The sequence below is a fragment of the Rhopalosiphum padi genome, chromosome 1 (assembly GCF_020882245.1).
Source record: "Rhopalosiphum padi isolate XX-2018 chromosome 1, ASM2088224v1, whole genome shotgun sequence".
Lineage (NCBI taxonomy): Eukaryota > Metazoa > Arthropoda > Insecta > Hemiptera > Aphididae > Rhopalosiphum > Rhopalosiphum padi.
In genome coordinates this window covers 74,132,183-74,155,080 of record NC_083597.1, presented here as the reverse complement: position 1 = coordinate 74,155,080, position 22,898 = coordinate 74,132,183, and the positions used below count along the sequence as shown (strand labels likewise).

Here is a 22,898-nt window from a genome sequence, read left to right as displayed (position 1 = left end):
CCTAAGCTCCTATAATTGTTCTTGTTAGTTGTTCATAACAATCATAACATAATAAAACGGTAATCATTATAATATAGTAGTTTATTCAAGGATGAATTACACACTTAATCAGATTTTTAAACAAACAAAATAACTAAAGCAATCAATAATCATATTAAGTATCTATAGAATAGTACCTATTAATTAATTGTTGTAAAAAATGACAATAAATTAGTAGTTGTTGATTTGCAATTTGCTCAAAACATCGTGTGATATTGTTTTGTCGAATATTTGTTTAAAACGTTATTGATAAACTATAAAAGGTGTATGATCTTAAAAGATTCAAGGCTAAAAAGTAAGCAAACCTTATAAGGATAATAATTAAATGTATAAATATAAAATGTACATATTATTACAATTCAAATAGATTTTATTGTAGGTTTTAAATTGTATAATTATTTTATTACATTCAACATTAATATTAAAATATTTATGAAGCCATATAACCGCCATCTACGTATAAATTCAGGCCATTTATCATTGTTGAATAGTCACTCAATAGAAATATCACTGCATCAGCAATATCATTAGGTTCTGAAAAATGTATTATGAATTACTATATATCTACCTGCTACTACATTATACAATAACAATATAGTTTTAACAATAATAATGCAAAATGTTGGACAAATATATAAATATTTTCACTTGCCTGCAAATCTTCCTAATGGTATTCTATTCATAATCGGTCCTGACTTCTTCGGATCTGACCATGCTATCTTCCCCATAGTGGTCAATACTACAGTAGGATTGACATTGTTTGTTCTTATGCCACGAGGACCTAATTCTATGGCCATTGTCCTTGTTATTTGGTTCAAAGCTCCTTTAGATGCACAATATGATACATGATCTGGTATTGCTCTCTAAAAATGTAATTTTTCAATTATAATCACACTAATACACTATTATTTACTATGAATAATATTTAAAAAAAATTAAAGTTTTTCATCAGAACTACCTAATTAATTCTTACAAATATGAAATAATCCTAAGTGTAAACAGTTTTAATCTAAATGTGTTCATAAAATATAAACCATAGATATATAGGTATATGCAAATATGATATACATAAAATAATATAAAATATTATCGATAAGTAATAACCTCAGATATAGTAGAGGATATGTTGACTATTGATCCTTTGATTTTTTCAGAAATCATATTTTTAGCTGCAGCTTGGCTTGCTCTTACTATTCCTCTGGAGTTTACGTTTAATGTACTAAAAAAAAAAATATCATTTAAATTATTAATTAATAAATGCATTAATAATATTGTACTTTTTCAATTTTCATGTGAAAAATAATCATTAAGAACTCAAATATAACTACTGTAGTGTTTGGATGTTTCTAAAAATGGCTATCAATAAAATAAGTAGGTAGGAATACTAATTGTATGACACTTAAATTTATAAATAATATCTAAGTATACCTATTAATAAACATATGTGACCAAAAACCATATTTTATAAAAAAGTTAGGTTAGGAATATTAACCAACATTCGTAATTTTGATTTATTGCTTGCTTAGAAGTGTTTAACTATTAATAGCTTTGTTCATGTATACATTATATTACTCGTATATTTACATGTTAAGAAAAACATTCTGTATTAGATGATAAACTTAAGTTAAGACCATAAATTATTGTCTTTAAATAAAAGTAAATAAAAGAGTAAAGTACTTGAAAAACATAAATTTATAGAACGCCTCCCCTGTGTCTTCTTCCCACCCCGGAAGTCGGAAGTTTTTCACCCAAACAGCACAATTTCCTCCGAAATAAAAATTTAATAAATATATAAATCAATAAATTATATTTTTTTATCATTATTTATGTATAAAACATAAAAATATAATTCAAATTAAACGTCATAAAAATATAAAATTTACTAGTATAAATATTAAATATTACAAATACAAAATTAGGTAAATAATAATAATTATAAAATCAGAAATTTTAATTCGACTAGTATTTTTTTATACTAAGAGCTCACAGACACTAAATAATTCAAAATATCTTAGCTTGAAAAAATTTCTCGTACAAATTTTTAACCGTTGGGTTTTAATAATAAATACTAAATAAGAACGGAATTTACGGGAAAGTACCTAAAAAAAAATTTGATTTAGGAAGAATGTCTAAATACCGTTAAACATATATATCAAAAGAAAAATTGAAAATGCTATAATCAGAAAGCTCAAATGTTTAATACTTATCTGCGGAAAATATATTTAAATTTAATTTTCTTTTGGGACTTATGCATGTTAAAACCATTACCCTTTATTAACTTATATGGTAAAAAAAGACAATAAATTATAAATTTTTGCGGTTATATATATTTATTTTGAGAACAAAAATGTACGTATAGTTATCGCTTATTGTCTTATTTGCTATGTGCCATTTAAAACAGCTACTAATTCCATCTATCCATTAATAAAAAGTTAATCTGTATTCGTACTTATCCCATCCATGTTGTGTTGTCTCCAAAAAAGGTTCAATGTGTGCCACTCCGGCGTTGTTAACTAAACCGTGAACAGGCCCAATTTCTAGGATTTTACAATACGTCGAATCCCAATCACCAATGTCCACTGCTATTTTGGTCATTTTTTGGCCAGCTTTACACGGTAGACTTTCTATATCTCTTCCGATTGCGAACACGTGCGCGTCCAAACCTAACAATCTTCCAGTAATCACTTTGCCCATACCTAAATATTTAAAAAATTTTACTAATGGTACAAGCTCATTGATGTTGTATTTATTTTTCAATTTTAATAGAAAACTAGTAGATAATGAAATAAACATAATTATATATTATCATTTATAAATAGGTTACTATAAATATACTTATAAAGTGAAAACAATTTAAATAATAAAACAGTTATGTGGAATTTTAAAGCTAGACGACGTATCAAATTGAAGACAATATTACTGTGTAAAATGTCTTTGCCTATACTATAAATAAATATATGAGTATAATAAAGGTATTAATGGAGTTGGTGGTATTGAGTAACTATTGAACTATGTACTATTATGTCTTGATGTTAACAATTTAAATATTTAATAATATTTTAATATTTACCTGCACTTGCTCCAGTTACGATGAAGCTTTTGTCTTTGAAATACTTTTCCATACTCGGACGCTTTTCAGCTATACCTCTGGATAAAGTTCCCATAACGCAGCGGTTGTTCAAGTGTGTTGATAACTTGTAGATAGAACGAAACATTTTGTTACTTATTATTCGCAAACTAAAAGCAGAAAAAATAATTTTTAAAAACAGAGGACAAGAGGGCAAGTTCATATTGAGATAGTCGTCACTATGAATTGTGATATATGTATTAAATTTGAATTCAATAATACATAATTCATTGTAAACGAAAATTAATTCTAAATCTAAAGAGCAATGGTATTTCAGGCTATATCACTCATAGCAAATATTTCATGTTATGGTTTTTAAATTTTTCATGTTGCAATTAGATAAAGTAATTTATTTTACTATTAGTAATACAAGGAGGTTGAATTAATTTTTTCTGAAAACATTGCTTAGGAAAATATCAAAATATCAACGTGTGTTTAAAATATAATAATATACATTATACGTCAAAGTAATAAGTACGTAAGGGTAAGACTACCATAACAAAATAATGAATATTATTATTCATAGTTTAAATATGTAATTTTGTCCAAATTTGGACTTCAAATGCTTATAAAAATAAATTGTGTCTATGTAATTATTTTAAATATTTATATTTTATATTAATATATTTTTAAGAACAATTTGTTTAAGTTTTTTGATCGAACGAAAATTTTTTTCGACATTTATTGGAATAAAACAAAATTTAAATTATCTATAAATATCAAAAAAGAGTAAAAATATTTTGAAAATTATCATATAAACATTTGATGAAAACTTCAAGTATAAACATATGGTTATTCGTTTTCGAGTTACACTACAAAAATAAAATTTATTTTTTTAAAAACTGGATTTATGTAAAAATTTTCCTTGAAAAAAAAATGTTGTTTTATAACGTAAATTGGTTAATTTTATTTATTAAAATAGGATTTTTTAAAATTATTTTATTGACATTAATTTTGATATATTCTTGTAACTACAGTTATACTTAATATACTTATTATATATAATACATTAGTACATATATATAATTAGTATTTTTAACACAATAAATAAAAAAAGTTAAATAAACTAGGGTTGAATAATATTAGTTCTCATAAAAAATGAATAGTTAGTTAATAAAGTTAAAAGTTATTGATTTTTCAGAACACCTAGTTAATAATTATTTTAGTAATTTACCACTCATTCCAAATATTTTACCCTAACAGTGCCATTGGTAATGATGACAAATATATATATGTCTACTATATTATACCTATTCTATACCAGGCCTATGCACAGAATTTAATAACAGGGAAGGGGTTTGAAAAAAAATGTATATAATAGATACATCAATAATTAGTAAATAGTATTATACATTTTTATTGTTTGTATTGTTTATGTAAACATTTTTGGTAATGTATGGAGGGGGTTGAACCTCATATATTGCGTAGCGCATAAACACATTGAACTTTTAAGTACTATTTTATACAAATGTTTTTCTTTAGCATTTTTGTTGTAGGACTGCTTTTTTAAATCCGTTAGGGTTTAAAATTTAAACTCGTCAACACGGATTTAAATATGGTAGAATTAAGTAATATAAATGTAAACATAAAATAATAAATCAGTTATACAATTAAATGTTAAACCGAGGTTAGGTAACTCAATCGACCATTTTATTTCATTCGAAAATTATTGTTTTATTGTAGGTGAGTGAAAGTGATAAAACAGAAATCCCAAGTTAATTGATGATTGCTGCCTATTAACCTTAAGACTCCTTATAGATAAATAATATTAATAAAACATTATTAACATTATTCTAAAAAATAATATAACAAATAACGCACATTATCCGTCGCAACCGTGCCCATCGGTCATCGCTGTTCTTATTAATTATTGGTGGTGTCGCGGTGACGACGGTTAGTCTATAAGAAATCTTTAGCTTGCTTTAGCTATCTACAAATTCAGATTGTATGAAATTAAATTATTGTTCAATTATTTAATTATAATCTGTGCTAATATCGTAAACGTTGCGAGTAGAGGTAACGAAGAATTTGATTCAATCTATAATATTTTCTATAGTGTAATAATATAATTTTTGTAGGTAAATAAAAAAATTTAGTTTATATAATAATAAACTTTATAATTCATTCGATCAATATAAAATGACTACCATTCATACACATATTCAACCGCCAAATGATAATATAAATGGGGCCCTCCCCCGTTGCCCCAAACGCACGTAAATGCGGACGGCGCCCAACCAGGAAATTCCCGGTATCCGACCATAGGTACGGTTTTTGATTTCCTTCACTCTGCGGCGATTTTTATAGTGTTATAGAAAAAATAATTATTGTTATTACTTATATATTTTTTTACTATAATCAGCCTCGGGATGTAATAAATTAATCAACGCCTAAAACCACAGAAAAAACGGTAAGTCCGCCGTAATAAGATCATCAACGAACGGAACGGAAAAATAGTATATTATTTATTTTGTGAAATCCTATAAAAACAGTTTGTAGGCATCGCGAAAAAAATATTTATTATTTATACCCACAACATAAGTACCTATTTTAAATATTATTATATTCAACACTGTGTTATATTATATTGGTACTATACCGTGAATGTTCAGCTCTCGTTTTTTCAATCAACTATTATTATAGTATACAGATAAACCGTAATTATTATTATACTGAACGGTTTTATAACATATAATATATGAAATACTTCTGACTGCGTTTGCCGTTCGGTGAACGGAAAATGTAAAATGGCGTTATAATATTATTACAACTATACTGACATCACGGATGATGAACAAAACTGTATAATGTGATCAGTGGCAGCGATTCGAGTACACTACACGGAGTGCGGACCATTTATATCAAAGAGTACGCATAATATTACGAGTCATGGTCGCGACTACCTCTCTATGGCATACTATAATAGTGTCTCGTCTTTGTTGAAAACCACTATTTCTCTTGTGCCGCGACGATCAAATCGTCCAAATGTACGTTACGTAACAGGTCCCGTTTCCTCGACCTAGGGTGTCGGCTGTTCTGACAATTGAAGTTGTGTACGAAATTCGAATTCCGAACTCCTCTCTATTCCGGGTTATTTTCATTATTAATGCAATTTGAATCGAAAAATGCTAAATATTTGTCAATTTTTCCACTTCGTATACGCGTATCATCGATCGACGATTATTTAAACATTCAAACATAACTCGTTGACAACAAAACCAGAGAACACCTATATTTGCAAGAATTAGGCAGGTATCTATAGCAGGGACGACCTGGGAAATATTATCGGTAGGACGGGAAATGTTGTTTGTCCAAGTCTCATTTTTCACGTAATGTTGAAGGCGGGAAAAGAACCTTATTAGGGGGTAAGCTTTGGAATAGTTTTAAAACGATACCCATAAATATATTATTTTTTTTTTTATTAAATGAAGATGAAGTGACTTTAGGTACCAAATGTATAGACTAGTTTTTAATTCAATGTAAAATTAAAATGTCCAAAAATGATGTTGAATATTTCATATCAAAAAATATATTATAGCTGACAGTTTTCAAAACTAACGGTAAAATTAGTTTATCTGGAACCTGAGCAAGCCGCAGTCATTCTAAATAGGTGTGATAAATATCACGTTTTTACATGTTCAATATAATAATAATATTATAATATATTATTTATAATTTAGGTATGGGTAAGGTTAAAACGAAAGTGTTTATTTTTATTTTTTATCTGAGTATTGCATAAGGATCGGCTACAATGAGTAATGACATCAATGTATAAATTCTATAAATACTAAAAATGTTCGCAACGGAAATTTGTTAGTAGTTTTAGTCAATATTATTTAGTAAACATTTTTAATTGCCCTTGTGATTATAACTTGAATTAAGATATACTTGAGTAGGTATATCTTAATTCATGGATTATACCTAATAAAAGAGCCTTTCTTATCAGTAAAAGTGGTCAGGAAATATTTAAAAATATATACTATCTAAAGACTAAAAGTCACTATTATTACAAAACTATCGTTAATTATAATATAAAAATCTTATTGTTATTTTTTTACTGATTTATTAGGTAATCGTGTCTATGTTTAGTCAAATGTTAGTTTTGATGTATTTTCAAATACAATTTACAATCCTCAAGTAACATTTTTTTTTATGTTCTATCTTTTTCATAAATATTATTTATTATGCAATTAAATAATAATATTATTATGATCGACAATTAAACATAATATATATTAATAACATCAAAAAATTAAGAATATGTTTAAATAGGTATCATTAAACTGTATAATAGATGTCAAGTGGGTCACTGTGATAGATCACGCAGATGTATTAAATTTGAATTCAATGATATATCATTTTCATTGTACACGAAAAACGAATCTGAGCGGAGACGGCCTATCAGTCTTCATCAGTATATCACTAAGTATATTTCATTAGTTATATGTTTTTTGATATTACTATTTTCTATTAAAGTAATTTATTTTACTATTAGTAATACAGCAAATTGAATTAATTTTTACCAAAAACATTGCATTTAAAAATATTATTGTATTTATAAAATATAATAATATACGTAAAAGTTTTATGTCATCTAAAATAATGTTTTAACAAGTTTAGTTTTAACAAAATAATGAATATTGTTATCCATAATTTAAATATATAATTTTGTCCGAATTTGAATTGAAAATGTTCATAAAAAGAATTATGCTTATATATTTGGTTTCAGTATGAAAAACTTATGAAAAACTTTGTATTCAATTATAAAGTCTTAGCTAAAATAATTGCACATTTTATAAATTTTCAACAAAAAAATGATTTGAAAATGTTTGTTATTTTTAAGAATTTTGTTAAAATTTGAATTACCAATGTTTATAAAAATAAATTATGGTTATGTATTTAAAATATTTTTACAGATCTACGAGAAAAACAAATGTGTTATCTTCTAATAAATTTTCAAGATTTTTGATTGAACGCAAAAAACATATTATATTATAAACGTTTAGTGGAAATTTAAAATAACTACGGTTATTTATTTTTTAATTACAACAAACTATCAAAAATTGTTCAAGGAAATAATAATTTTATGCAACGTCGAAAAAATTTGATTTTTAAAGCCCTAAAAAATCACTCCATAGAATTTTATTTATAAAATGAAATAGGTCAATTAAATATGAAAATTTGGCATAAGTATCATTTCATGATTAAATAAAAAAAAAAATCTAATTAAAAATAATAAATTATTCTAATATTAAAATAAAAAAACAATATTTGTAAAAGGTAACATTTCTTATTTTCTTGAGACAATTTAAAAATTATTTATCTTGAAGGGACCTAAGTCTCATAAACTAACTTCACCTAACTTATGACGAAGATAAATAAACATTAAGTACGGTATCACATAAGTACTTATAATATGTATATATAATATATATATATAATACAGGTATAGTTAATTTAACTACAATTTACACAATACCTATTTAAAAGTAGTCTTTAATAAATAGCACATTGTTACAACTTTAGAGCTACGACAAAATATATAATGTCCTTCATTTCGCTCAATATATAAAAAATAAAAATCTATAGATAGACATTTTACAATATCGATTTGATACGGTTTAAAAAAAAATTTTAGACTTTCGGCGGAAAACCTAAAGGTACTTGAAAATTATAATAAACTACGACATGATTATATTATATTATGCTTTCTAAAATCGCATAAAAACCATTGGGATGATTTATATTTAAATACCACATCGAGCCATTTGAAACCCCATAATAATTTATGCCTTATAGTGGTATATTATAATTTTGAGTTACGTGGAAAATATTTCGCATATATTAAGAGCTCATTAATTATTGTCAATGTTGTAATCAACATACGGAATCAGCACAAGTAAAAAAGAAATCAATAATCCCATTCGTAGGTACAATAAATCGGATACATATATTTTAATAAACTATATTATTTACTTCTATGATATTTTATTTTATAAGAGCTAACTGTAATGTACACAATTAGATAACGTTTTATTTGTCAAACACAAGAAAACTGTATATGCCGTATTTTATAGCACACACCTATTATTCATACAGTTATAGTAGCATAGGTGTTCTAAAACTCGGATATTACTTATTATTATTATTGTTATTATTACCGAGCAGAAAACGTTTTGGGACTCGTAAAACGGTAAGTTAATATTATTATATCGCCAGTGGCGGTAATAGTGGCGGAGGCGACCGTGTTATACAACAACAACAATAATAATAATAATAATATACTAATTGTTATCTGAAACTAAAACCGTTAGTGCACGTCATGTACGTTACACGACGAGCGAGCGAATATTATACGTATAAAGGTGATTGCGATGGGGTCGGTGGCGGAGGCTGATAATTAGTTGAGCGCACGTTTTAGCTGGTTGGTAAAATATAATATAAGCTTGTTTGTGCATCACGGTGGACGGTGTTACTTATGCTCGTGCGTATATGGGATGCGTGGTTGGAAGTCGGAATGGCGGAAATGACACCATATTTTATTGCATGGAAGTCACCAAAGACCCGTTCACCGCAGCCATATCGTATAATATAATTAATACAATATATATATATATATTATATGAATATAATACTATGCGTACGTGTATACGTATATATATCGATATATATATGTATGACATTCTGGAATCTATTGTGTAAGTACGTGTATATATATAGATACAGATTATAGACTATTATAAAATTACCGTGTACCACATTAATAAATGAATCACTGTAGGTACATACAAATATATTGTATATTACTGTATACTATGATTCATAATTTAAATTGTACGCAGTATTAACGAATGGGTAGATACTAAATAGTTGTCGATGCTTCCAAGATAACACGATAAATTCATACTGTACCGTAAAATGTTTGAAATTTGAAAAATAAAATTAATAAAAGCTGTTTTCATGGTGGTGCTTTTGCTTGTTTTGCTTGTTAATAAAATTATGTTTTTACTTAAACCGAGGTATTTTATACTTATGAGATTCCCGCGGTAAACAAAATGACAAAATATCGTCCGATGTGGGCTTAATATTACTTTGTTATAAGTTACAACGGCTTTTATGGCTTATGTATTCACTATTCATCTATTCACTATTGCACCGTCACTTCTCATGTACGCGTAATTAAGGAGTATTATATTGGTCTCTTAAAAAAGTATTTATATACCTTATTATAGCAAATATCTTTTTACGGCTTTACAAACATTTCTATTCATAAATTCTACTAAATTGATTTTAATGCTATATATATGATCATAATGATAAAATTATAAAAATATAACATAAATTCTTACATTTTTTCTATCTATTTTTTAACTAATCAATATAGGTACGTTTATGATGAACAATTACCTCGAAAAAAGCCATTAAGATCATTTAACTCTTTTATTTTCACTTCATTATTTTTATTATTTGATCAGTTAAACTTGTTAAGATTTGTAGCAGTTTGACACATAAAGAATTTTGTAAAATATTCAATTTTAATTCGTTTTCGCCCAAACTCGTCACATCTTAATTTAAAAAAAAAATCTACATAGTAAAATATTCACTATTAGTTACATATTTTAAATATGTTCCGTTACAGATTTATGAAAGTTTGAAGTTATTTTTATGAATTTAATTTAAAATAATTATTTTTATAAATAATGCTATGTTAGAAATAATAATACATAATCTGTTTTCTGTTGTACCTTCAATTTAAATTAGTATTACTATATTTGCACTTGTATCTATAGGTATCTATACTTAATGACAATAATATACATTTTATAATAGGATTGAACAATGTTATCTCGATCACTCGAACATTTTAAAGTTCTTTACTAAGCAGCTCTAAAACTATGTAAATAATATTAATTAAATAAAGTACTTATTTATCATAGGTATGTATTGATAATAAAAATTAATTGAAATCAAGTATTCACTTTTTAAAATTAATTTAATATTTCTAACACAATTCTTGTCCAAATGTATCATTCCTTAAATTAAGTTACATTTTTAAACAATGCCATGTATTGGATGACTGATGAGTTAACGTGTTTTTCGTTTTTCTCATAAAGTTAATCCGAAAAATAAGATATTGTGATATAATGATAAATGTAAACAAGTGCCTAATATAACAAGTGAGTTAAAAATGTAATCTTATAAATAATGTAATGCGAATGAATGTTATAGTTATTTCAATTTAATAATGTTAGTGTATTTCTTCATTAAAAATAATAATTTATTGAATTGATATATATCACGATTTAATGGTAAAAGTAAATTTTTATTATTATATTTCTCGCACAATAACCAATACTGATAAACGTATGAACATCAAATCAATAAAAACATTTTTTATAAGCTAAAATATCAAAGGAATTGTATGTCTCAACTTAGATTATATAAACAGTTATCTTTAATTATTTGATTATATATTATTATTCTAGATGTATAGCGACTAATTATGTAAAAAAATAAAATCGAGGACTTTAATTTTTTCAGGCATTATTTAAACTTTTTAAATAAATTAAAAATATGATTATTGCTTTATTATAAATTATTGTCATATTTAAAATAAACAGAATTGATAAAAATGTATGGTTAAATAATACATTTTAATAATTCATATGAAGTATTAAGTTTTTAATATAAACTATTGATGAGAAGTATATAAATATAATGTTATAAAAAGTAGACAATTATATAATTTATATGCATTTTTTTATTGGACAGTAATATGCAATAAATATATAATACTTATACTTACTAAATATATTTTTGTGAAATAATATTTTTAATATTTCTACAATCATTTATTACACTTACACTAATATTATAAATTTTTGTCAGTTTGATCAATTATTATTATACATTTAAGTTTTAATTAGATAATATGCTAATATAACGTGTTTTATTAATGGTCGTCGTTTTTTATTATTTGATTCGATGTTATACATTTGTCGTGTTTGCAAGAGAAAAATAAAAATACATTTCAAAGGATTTTTTTTTTATTCGATGATAACGTCCAACTTTGTTGTTCGAACTACTATATAACCGCCAAAGGAAAAAAGTTTATTTAATCAGTAAAATGAATTTCGTTTAATAAAACTTTGAACTGGATACGTCTGCCAAACACCTTATCTTTCATTTAAATTAAATTGTTATTTTATTTCAGTATTATTTCACTGTTTGAAAATTAATAAATGGTTACGTATAGGTACCTACGATTATAGTAATATTATACTAAAGTTAATTAAATGTTAATAAATTATTGTATTTAACAGTAATTTATATAATATCTATAAGAATTAGTGTAGTAATAGTTATATAAACATGAAATTCATATTTTCATATATGATTTAAAATTGTATAGTATAATAAGTAATTGTATTTGAAAAAAATGTTTATAAAAGTACTAAGATGTCCCAAAACAAATGCGTGTTTATAGATAATTAATATACATAATATAATTGTGGGGGCTTTGCCACCGCATTTCCTTTAACAAACTCTCAAAACATATAACCACAACAATTTAATAATAACTTATATTTAATTACTATAAAAGTTTCAACCATAAACGTGTGTAGCTGGTAGACTTTTGCAATCAATTGGGGTAATATTGGTATTTTTTTAATTGGATCAATAATAAAGTATAATTTAATATTTTAATTAAGATGATATTTATAATAATATATTGTATATCTATGTGCCTTTATATTTTGTGCAAAATGTTTGAAATTATAAGTTCCAAATTCTAATTATAACAAGAAACATGTAAGGGAATAAGTTGACACTGCAGGAGAGGCCTATAACCTTCCAACAGAATTGACAAAATACGTTAACATTGCAGTAAATGAATATTTTTCATTAATCTTTAGAGGACGCTCTACCCTTATGTGTTGTCTCCGTCATACTAATGTATATTATAAAAAATTTGTGTTCAGCAGAATCCATTTTATTCTTTTAGTTTTAATATTAGAGTCAATTTACTTAATATCAAACTTTAAAGTAAGAGTATTATCTAGGGAATCGCGAAGGTTTTTATTGATATTTTCATTTTAAACTGAGTAATAGCTATGTAAAATATAAAAACTTTAAAATGCTCATAATTCACTTTAAAATTAAAATATCAATAAAAGCCTGCGTGATGCTTTAGCTAAACCAGTTTGATTATAGGTAAACTGACTCAAAAATTAAAGTAAATAACATAATAAAATGGATTCTGCTGAACACCAATTTGCTACGACGCATGGTACGCGGGGACGATGTCCTCTTAATTAATTATTGTCTTCTCTTGTCTTTAGGATAATAATTCTTAGTATTCTATTGTTTGTGGTTAAAAGGTTGTAGATCTATTTATAATTGTGATTGCTTACTACTTATTATAATATGTAAGTATTAAAAGTAATTAATATATTATATGTATTATCACTGTATTAGCTATCAATATTCACACAAATTTTGTATTTTTGTTTTATGTGTCCAGATTCGAAAAAAGTAAGTACGTTAAAATATCTAAAAATGTAGTTGAGGTATTTAGTTCCTCTACTCTCCTCCACAATTGAAGCACCTAGTATAAAAGCCTATAAAAGTACCGTTGAATCATAACATTTTATTTTTACACGCACAATAATTTAAAATTTAAGTACTTAACTCAAATTATTGAAAATAAAATCCAGTAAAAACCATTGAATTATTTTTTTTATTTTGGAAATTATACAAGTACCTACTTTAAAATCCACAAAACAATGTAATTAGGTACAAAAAAATAAATATATATTTTATGCTATTGTTGGAAAAAAATGACGCCGGTACTTTAAAAGGCAGAAATGAACAAAAGCATTAAAATTGAGGACACTTTTGGTCGACAATAAATAAAAAAAAACTTTGGTACTTAAAAAAGTTTGCTGGCGATTTGATTTGATATACCTGTTTTATTTATGGCTGTTATTTATTTATCATATTATTGTCGTTTTGAATATACGTATAGATAATAGTTGTTTGCTAGGTATAGATATAATTGTATATAATGTCAAGTGACTTGAAGAATTGATAATTGATTTCTATAACCAGATGGTGGTATCATTATTTTATAACAATATTCACTATTTAAGGATAACTGTTGTATCATTTTAACTAATTCACACTCTTAGATTCATAGCTAGGGGAGGAATGTATCGGTTTTATAATGATATTTGTTTTATTTTATACCTGTCATCGTGTTGTACAGAAAATTTGATTTAATCTTAAACATTGAAAGTGGTCTCTGCTATTACATTTTATCTAGTCGATAATTTATTTATCAACATATTACAATTTGGACATTTAATAATTAACCAACGAAAAGCAGCGAAAAATGAATAATAATGATTAAATGATTATATTTGCATTAGGTATAAACGTTAAGTTTATACAACATGAAAATGTTGTTATTTTTTACTATAATTTAGAAAAGTTATGTTATTGTGTAAACTTTAGAAATTTCAAATTCTATCATTAAATGTTTAATTTTTGTTTTATTTGTTATATAATAGCATATATTAATAAAATTACTGATAATTGAAATTCTTGCTATTTAAATTTTTATTTTTACTTTTTGTACCATAATGGTGTAACACGCTGTAACCTAACTAAATTCAATACATTACTATATGATAGAGGTATTGACATATATAGAATATAGATATATTATGTTATCAGAACTTGAACTGTTCGTATTTCCAAATCTCTACTTATTATTATATTAAAATACGTTTACAAAACGAATCACGAAAAAACACACTTAATTTTTCGCCAACTTATAGACATTTGTATAGATTACTTTTTTCTTTTTCAGCCTTGAAACTTTGTCAACGTGAAGAAAAAAATAGTTTGGACGGCAATCGCACACAATATATACGACGGCGAACGGCAATGGTTCTTGAGTACCCCAGGGAACGATAGAACTTCACGCGCCATCAGAAGCCAAAGCACACAAATCGTCTTTTTGATTTCACGTTTTATAATTGAAATTTTTATCAATCACTAACTTTTACTAATCAGTTTTCTGCAATTTTAAACACATATATCAAAACTTGTATGAGTATGTGATATGCTTACATATTTTAAATAAAAAAAAACATACACACACGTCACACACATATAATTATATATTTATTATAATTTATACGCATTATTTCTCATAGTTGTATTATTGGTTTCCAATTTCCATACAATAAAAGTTAAATTAAATTTAAAACTAAGACCCGGTCTAAAGCTGTTAAATTATTAAACAATTTATTTTTTATTTAAAACTGTAATTTTCAAAAACAATGGCTTTATTTGGAGTTTACTTTTAAAAAAATGTACGCAATTACATATACACACACATTATCAACTTATTCGATGTGAAAATTAATAAAAGTAAGTTTTTTAATTTATTGAAGTACCATAGCGCGTCGTCGGCGCGATGATTGGTTTAATTTAGTCATATAATGTGATATATAAATATATAAACCTGTTGTCATATTAATCGTTGTGAGTAACACGCGCGTTACATCTCAGTGTGTGATTTCAAGACTACCGAAATGTGAAAAGCTAGTCTGTGTAAGTGAACAGTTACATATAATATATTTTTATATACCTAAGTAATATAATTTTTTTTATCGAATAAACAGAGAATAAAACACGACTTATCTAAACGCAACAGAATATACCTATACTGTCTACAATAATATGTGATTAACAGTTTTGAATGTACAGCAATGCTTTCAAGTTTCAGTTCGTAATACCTACATGTGAACGAACTCCATATATTCGTTGAAATTAACAAAATATCGACACTGACTACAGTACCTAATAATAAACTTAATTGTAGTTGAGACTTCAAAGATTTAAATTCTCTGATATAATATCACGACGAGAAAGTAGAAACCTCGTATAAATTATGATCATGATGTAATACATACTATTTATATAGATTTATACATTTAAGGGATTATATATGATATATTAATATGTGCAACGTGTAATTAGTTTTGACACGAGAGGAAATTGTATAACTTTAAAGTGAAAAACGCTACGAAGCTTTTACATTTTTCTTCGAAACGAAATGTTTTTGTATAATGTAACCACTAAGCAACATATGAGTTCAGTTATGATTTATTTTTGGAAAAGAATGTATTCCTTACAATTTTGTTTAAATGGATTATCGTTGTTAATTATTCAAACTTTTTAACCGTGGGTATGTCTGTCACCAATTAGCGAAGTATAGTATTTAGCTGTTAACACTTTATTAACAGTATACATTATACACATTACAGACTACAGACTACATACGCTTTAAAAGTAATCTTTTTTTAATACATATCAAACATATTCATGTACGCATAATAATATATTATAACATACAACTCCCATGGGTTGAATGTTTTTATACATGTTATAAAACGAAGGTGTAAGTTCCGAATCGCTCGCACACGCCGTGCTACATAGATATAATGCATACAACATACGTCCTCTCTCGTGCCTCGTGGGTTCGTAAATTGAGATTGCTGAATATAATATAATATTTAAATTAAACTGAAAGGCAATGAAATCTACTTCGGCGGTTTCGGCTAAATATTTAAAACAAAGTACCTACGTATAATATATAGTCATTTAGATTTTTTATGAAACGAAAAGGTGCAGGTCGATATGTATATCCTTAGGTATTATTATTTATTTGTTAACGCGACGCAAATGTGCACAATAAATTTTAGTACCTATATTGAGTTTATTGTCAAGTTTTCTAAACGGTGGTTAAATAATAACAATAATAGTGAGAAATAAATTATACTAATGGAAAATTATTTTTTTTATATATAGTTTTCGTTTACCTACTATTTATTTGATCTAAATTTCGATAATACGGGCATTTTATTTTAATTTCGTTTTAGATACGTATATTTAAATTTAAATATAATAAAAATTAAAACTCATAAAACTATTAATTACTTTATTTATGTTATGTTTTATCATTTAAATATGTATATATTATATTTATTCATATTTGTTTAAATAATAATCATGTCTAAAAGTAATTAAATTTGTTTTTTTAAACTTTGATAAAGATATGATAAATAAAAAAGAAAAATAATTGTTTTAACTTCCTTTATTGTTATAGAAATGATGTGAGGATTGAGGAAATAGTTTTTTGTTAAATTATACATCTAATTCTATAAAAAGATAAATATATAATAAAAATAATAAATAAAAGTTAAATTGCAATAAACAAACTGGTTAAATTATATTTTAATTATTAATTAAGACCAAGTATGAAACGTATTACCTATTTAATTCATTTGTATGTACTACAATGAGAAAAATAACAATAATGTACCTAACTGATGTAATAACTTAATGTACCAATAAAAATTTAATTATTCACCAATTATAGGTTTTTAATAGATACACATATATAACTAATAGTACCTATATGATTAATTAGAATATCGTTACAAATATAAAGTCGTAAAATTATCCAATTTAAAACATGCAATTGACATCGAATCGTGTTAACTATTTCTAGATAACTAAATTCATATTAAAAATAGGTGATAGGTACCTGTTACCTATGTATTTTTTGATTAGTATTTTTAACAATAAATTTCTGTTTAATTAAAAAGTTACAGTAAACCGCATAACATCATGTTAAAACAAATTCGTCAAATTACGTGATTCTTAAATAAAAGATTAATTTTAAATCAAATGAGATTTGTTCTTAATATAATAATATATACATTTATTTTGATAATGTTTAACGATTCCGCGTGTACTATGTGTATTAAAATAAAATACAATTAATCAGAATTATTTCAATAATTGCAAGGTATTTCATACAGAAAATAAATATGATCATTTGAAGAGAAATTTATTATATATATATGCACAATGCACGTATTGTACATATAACAATGAAAAATGTTGTGTGTAAATCGAGCAATGGAGGTAATCAAAATTCGAGTTAACGATTAAATGATGTTCGATTAAGCATGCATACCCTTATATTTACAGCTCATTCGACTATTTAGACATTTAAACTTTAAAAATTATCGTAGTATAGTCAAGTATATCAAACGACTAATATTATCATATTGTATAGGTACTTTAAGCAAACCTATACATTTACAATTATTAAACTATTTTCGATCGTTAATGTTAAAAAATTAAATTTAGACAAATATATAAATAAATACATAAAATGTAGGTTTGTTGGTATAAGAATAATAAGCATGGTTCATTTTACCATGACTATAATATCTCCTTTTAAATGTTTGACTGCTGTGAAAAATTTTAAATTATTTGATCAAAAGGTCATATATATGCAAGAATTCTTAGTTATATAAAAAATTAATATTATACTACAATTTTTAGAAATTCAACAAGTACGTATATTAACGAGTACTAGTTTTACACGCAGTATTTTCGTAATGTTTTTATACGAGAACTATATAGTTAAGGGATACGATACTACGGTGCTCGAATTTAAGCTCAATTTATTTTGTAATTGTCATTTGATATCTATGTTACAATGTATTGCTTCTGAGCGTAGCGCGTGCATAATAATAATATAAAGTGTTAAAAACACACATTTTTGTGTTTTTGGTCAAGGATGTAATAAAAGTGCATCGGACCGAACGAGTGCAACGAGTATGGTGTGAGTGCAAGGCGTGAGTAAAGGTCCGGGTCGAATAAGGAAAGAGAAAAAAAAAATGAAAATTACAAACTAGTGTACCATGTCTGATTATGCAAATGGGGAAGTTGTGTCCGGAATATTGTTCTCAATCTCGCGGAGTATAGACTTTAATCTCAGTTTTCCCCTTGGCTGGTTCCCTCTTGCGCTACGTGAACAAACTTTAAGAAAAATATAATTCGTCCCGATACAGAAAAAATACGAGTGCGCGTATTATTATTACCATTATTATTATTATATACGCGTATACAAAATAATATATTATTGTCGTATATATTATATGCGTGTGCACACAGAAAACGCGCAACGAGTTTTGAGAAATGCATTCTGCATGGTTTTTTTTTTATTATTGTGTTCTGCAATATACGGCATTAAGATAAAAACAAAACCGTATTTTCTTTGTACGTTATTTTTCTGAGAATTTTTTTATTGAAACTTAACTTTTGAATAATATGAATATAAAATAGAAATGATTGCGATTTAATCGTGGAAAATAATATGTTAGGTACCTAGTATAGACGGCGGTATAGGTAACGCCACTACATAGTACCCACTACAATTGTATGTAAATATAATGTATAGTATATGTACTAGGGAAGAAATAATATCAAAACCTCGTATAAGGACAATTTATCTGATCCAAATAAAATAAAATAGAGTTATAAAAGTTGAATTAATATGTTATATATGAAAAAAATATTATACCTTCCGTTTTTTATTTTTCAATTTCAATTTAACAAATTTTTTTAAATAAAATAATAATAAACACAGATAATAGAAAAAAAATATCTATAATGACTGTAATTAGAAAAATGGTTACCTAATAATGGTATGGACATATTAATGACCGAACTATTGATTTAAAAGTAAACACATTATTTATTTATAGAGATCGTATTTTTAAACCGAAATTATGAAAACAAAAAACATTTAAAAATAATACAAGTACCTAGGTAATGTAGCCTAGCCTGTATTATTAAACTTTAAACTACTTGTTTTATAATTAACAGTAAGTACTAAGTTCAATATTTCAGTATTGTTGTTTACATAAAATGTAATTTATGTATTTATTGTACGCAAAAATAAGAATATTATTGCTTGATAATTTAAAGATGGATATCAAAAACAGGTCCAGATCAAACTTAAATACTGTTTAGGATAAGCCATAATTGCGCGTCACTGTCCATAAAAAATCATATTTATAAATTATAGGTACATAGATTTTTAAATTCCATAATTTATTTTGTTATTTTTATGATCACGAAATCATGATCGATATAATATTATATGAAATAATTAAATATTATAAATAATAAAATAATCGATACTAGATAGGATAACTACCTGGTACCAATGCATCAGATGAGAATTTACGAAACACATATCATGCAGAATATGAATGATAAATTGTTTTACAGAAAAACGCGTACTAACAAAACATACAACATTTACTTTTATTTCTTTTGGTTTTGTTAACAACATTATGGTTCAATTGATTTGAATAAAAATACGGTTTCTTTTTTATATGCTACTTGTTAACACAGAAATGAAAATCTATTAAAAACATTGTTTTATTATTGTTATTAAAAGTTGGTAATAAAATGTATTTAAAAAGATTGGAAAACTGATATTTTGAGTGGTTCAAAATCTGAATAAAATTAAATATTCTAACTACCAAAAACTTAAAAATAAAAAAAACTTAAATTGTAAGTAATTTATTTGTATTTCAAACGGTAAAAGTTAAAAAATAATCCAAACAAATACCTCACTAAATTGTTTTAAAATGTTTTTTCGGTTACGTTTTAACCAATATAGTATTTCAAAAGGCCTTGTATATTATGTTTAAAGGTATTTTGTCATATTTAATGGTTAAATAGTTTTTTTTTGTGTTCAAATTATTTATGCTTTTGGTTTTTTTTTTTAATAACTTAACTATTTTCTCACTGTTAACAAATTATGGGAGCATAAATAATATCAGTACAACATTTAATAATTCACTAAAACAGTTTTTGTCGTTGAACATAAATATAATTTTTTACGGTACATTTTGGATATTGTCCTAAAAATTATTGCCCTATTCGAAACACAACAAAACCATTATCTGAGCTCTTGTAATTATCTTGTCATAACGGAAAGGATGGTGCTTTTGCATTAACTCCAAAAAGGCTATAGGAAATGGACGAGTAGGAAATGAAACAGAGTTTATCAAAATATGCACGCATGATGTCCAGTCGCTGCATATATTATAATATGTTTTATGTGTATATATGAATATGACACGACACCAGGTAACTATATGTAATATAAATATAAATATATAAATTCCAATGTTCCATTATTCTAATGCTTATTGCACTTTAATCTAATAGTTCATATAATTATATAATATATATACATACTATTATGTAGTGTATATTTTCATTGAAAACGGTCAATCGTTTTAAATAAAAAAAATTGATAATTGAGATGATATTCATATCGAAATTATTGTGTTTAAATTTTTACGAACTTGATCGCATTAGACTCATGATGATATAGACTTATTATAATATATTATATGATTAGGAGGTATATATAATGTATATTATATTATAATATATAAAGAAAAATATTAAAATAATAATAACGTTTGGGTAGAACGAGCTATACAAAAACATTTGATAAATTATTTAAGGTATTATTGTTTAATTTAATAACGGGATAAATGATTTAAAATGATTTATTTTAATCGTAGATCATAGTATTCGTGCATATTAAAATATATCAAATACTTAAATAGTTTTTAATTTCCTTTTTAAAACTTTCAATAATTAATAATTTTATATTTTCTCAATCGTTTATATTTAGATTAATTGATCATTATATATATATATATATATATATAAATATAGTACAAAATAGTTTTTTATGAATACATGACATGATTATATATTTTTTTTTTAATTTAAAGATAATATTGCTGTTAAGTAATTTTTTAATTTGATTTATTTTAAATTCAAAAAATTGTAACTACAATTTCGTAAATAAATATAGGTATTGCTTAAAATTATTATCTATAAAAATAATGTGGATTTTCAGACTTATTTAGAAATCGATTTATACTTCTGAAATCTGTCAGATGCTCGATGCTTTAAACCTTTTCTACATGAATTCAAATGACAATGGTTTACGTTTACTTATAAAAAAGTTAAGCTCATTTGCAATTGAATAATAGTTTATACCACTGCATTTTTTAAATCAAATTGTTTATATAAGAATACCATCTAACTATTAACATATCATGTAGTGAAAAAAATACCAGTAACGAACACAAATTTTATAATTACTCAATATTATCAATAGTGGAAAACAAAGGTATATATTATCAAGTTTAAAAAACTTTAATACAACGTTCAAAATAAAAAATAAATTCTACAATATATATATAAGTATATACGTATAATATATATTATTCATATATATAGAAAATACCAATATTGCGTGTGCATAAATATATGATTATAAATGTAAAATGATCTAAAAGCAGGTGAGTGTATATTCATAATTTTATACCGTATATTATGTTATTACCACATGATACTATTGGTCACAAATTATTGACTTTCTCGACTCCAAAGACTATTGTAATCATTGTAACTTTGAATTCTAAGTTTTTAATTTGTATCAATAATATAGCTATTAATTTAGAACTTATACGACAACTAAATCGGATTTGTATGGTGAAATACCTATATATTCATTAAAAAGTTTATAAAAAAGTAGATTAAAATGATAAAATGGCAAAAAGAATTAAAATTTGCATTCAAATGCCTATTGTTCGTAAGCACTGTAATACTGCAAATATAACTTATGGACAATGTGAAATATTGCGATGCCACTTTGGAATTAACACTATTATATAGGCACGCCAACGAGGGCTCTCGTTTCTTTCTTCTCGAGTGTACTCTCCTTTATTATCAAGTCGTTTGAAATATTATGTAA

The 22,898-nt window shown here is 25.1% G+C and overlaps 1 protein-coding gene across 1 annotated transcript in view; it reads right to left on the bottom strand.

Moving 5' to 3' along the window:
* Window positions 1–262: 262 nt before the first annotated feature.
* Window positions 263–22,898, bottom strand: part of LOC132932223 (D-erythrulose reductase-like) — a 33,754-nt gene continuing 11,118 nt past the window's right edge. Inside the window, exons 2-6 of the mRNA XM_060998496.1 lie at window positions 3,110–3,276; window positions 2,489–2,735; window positions 1,144–1,258; window positions 692–902; window positions 263–573 (exon numbers count right to left, since the gene is read on the bottom strand). Of these exons, the coding sequence (XP_060854479.1) occupies window positions 470–573; window positions 692–902; window positions 1,144–1,258; window positions 2,489–2,735; window positions 3,110–3,254 (822 nt within the window). The 5' untranslated portion in view covers window positions 3,255–3,276 and the 3' untranslated portion in view covers window positions 263–469. The remainder of the gene's footprint in view (window positions 574–691; window positions 903–1,143; window positions 1,259–2,488; window positions 2,736–3,109; window positions 3,277–22,898) is intronic.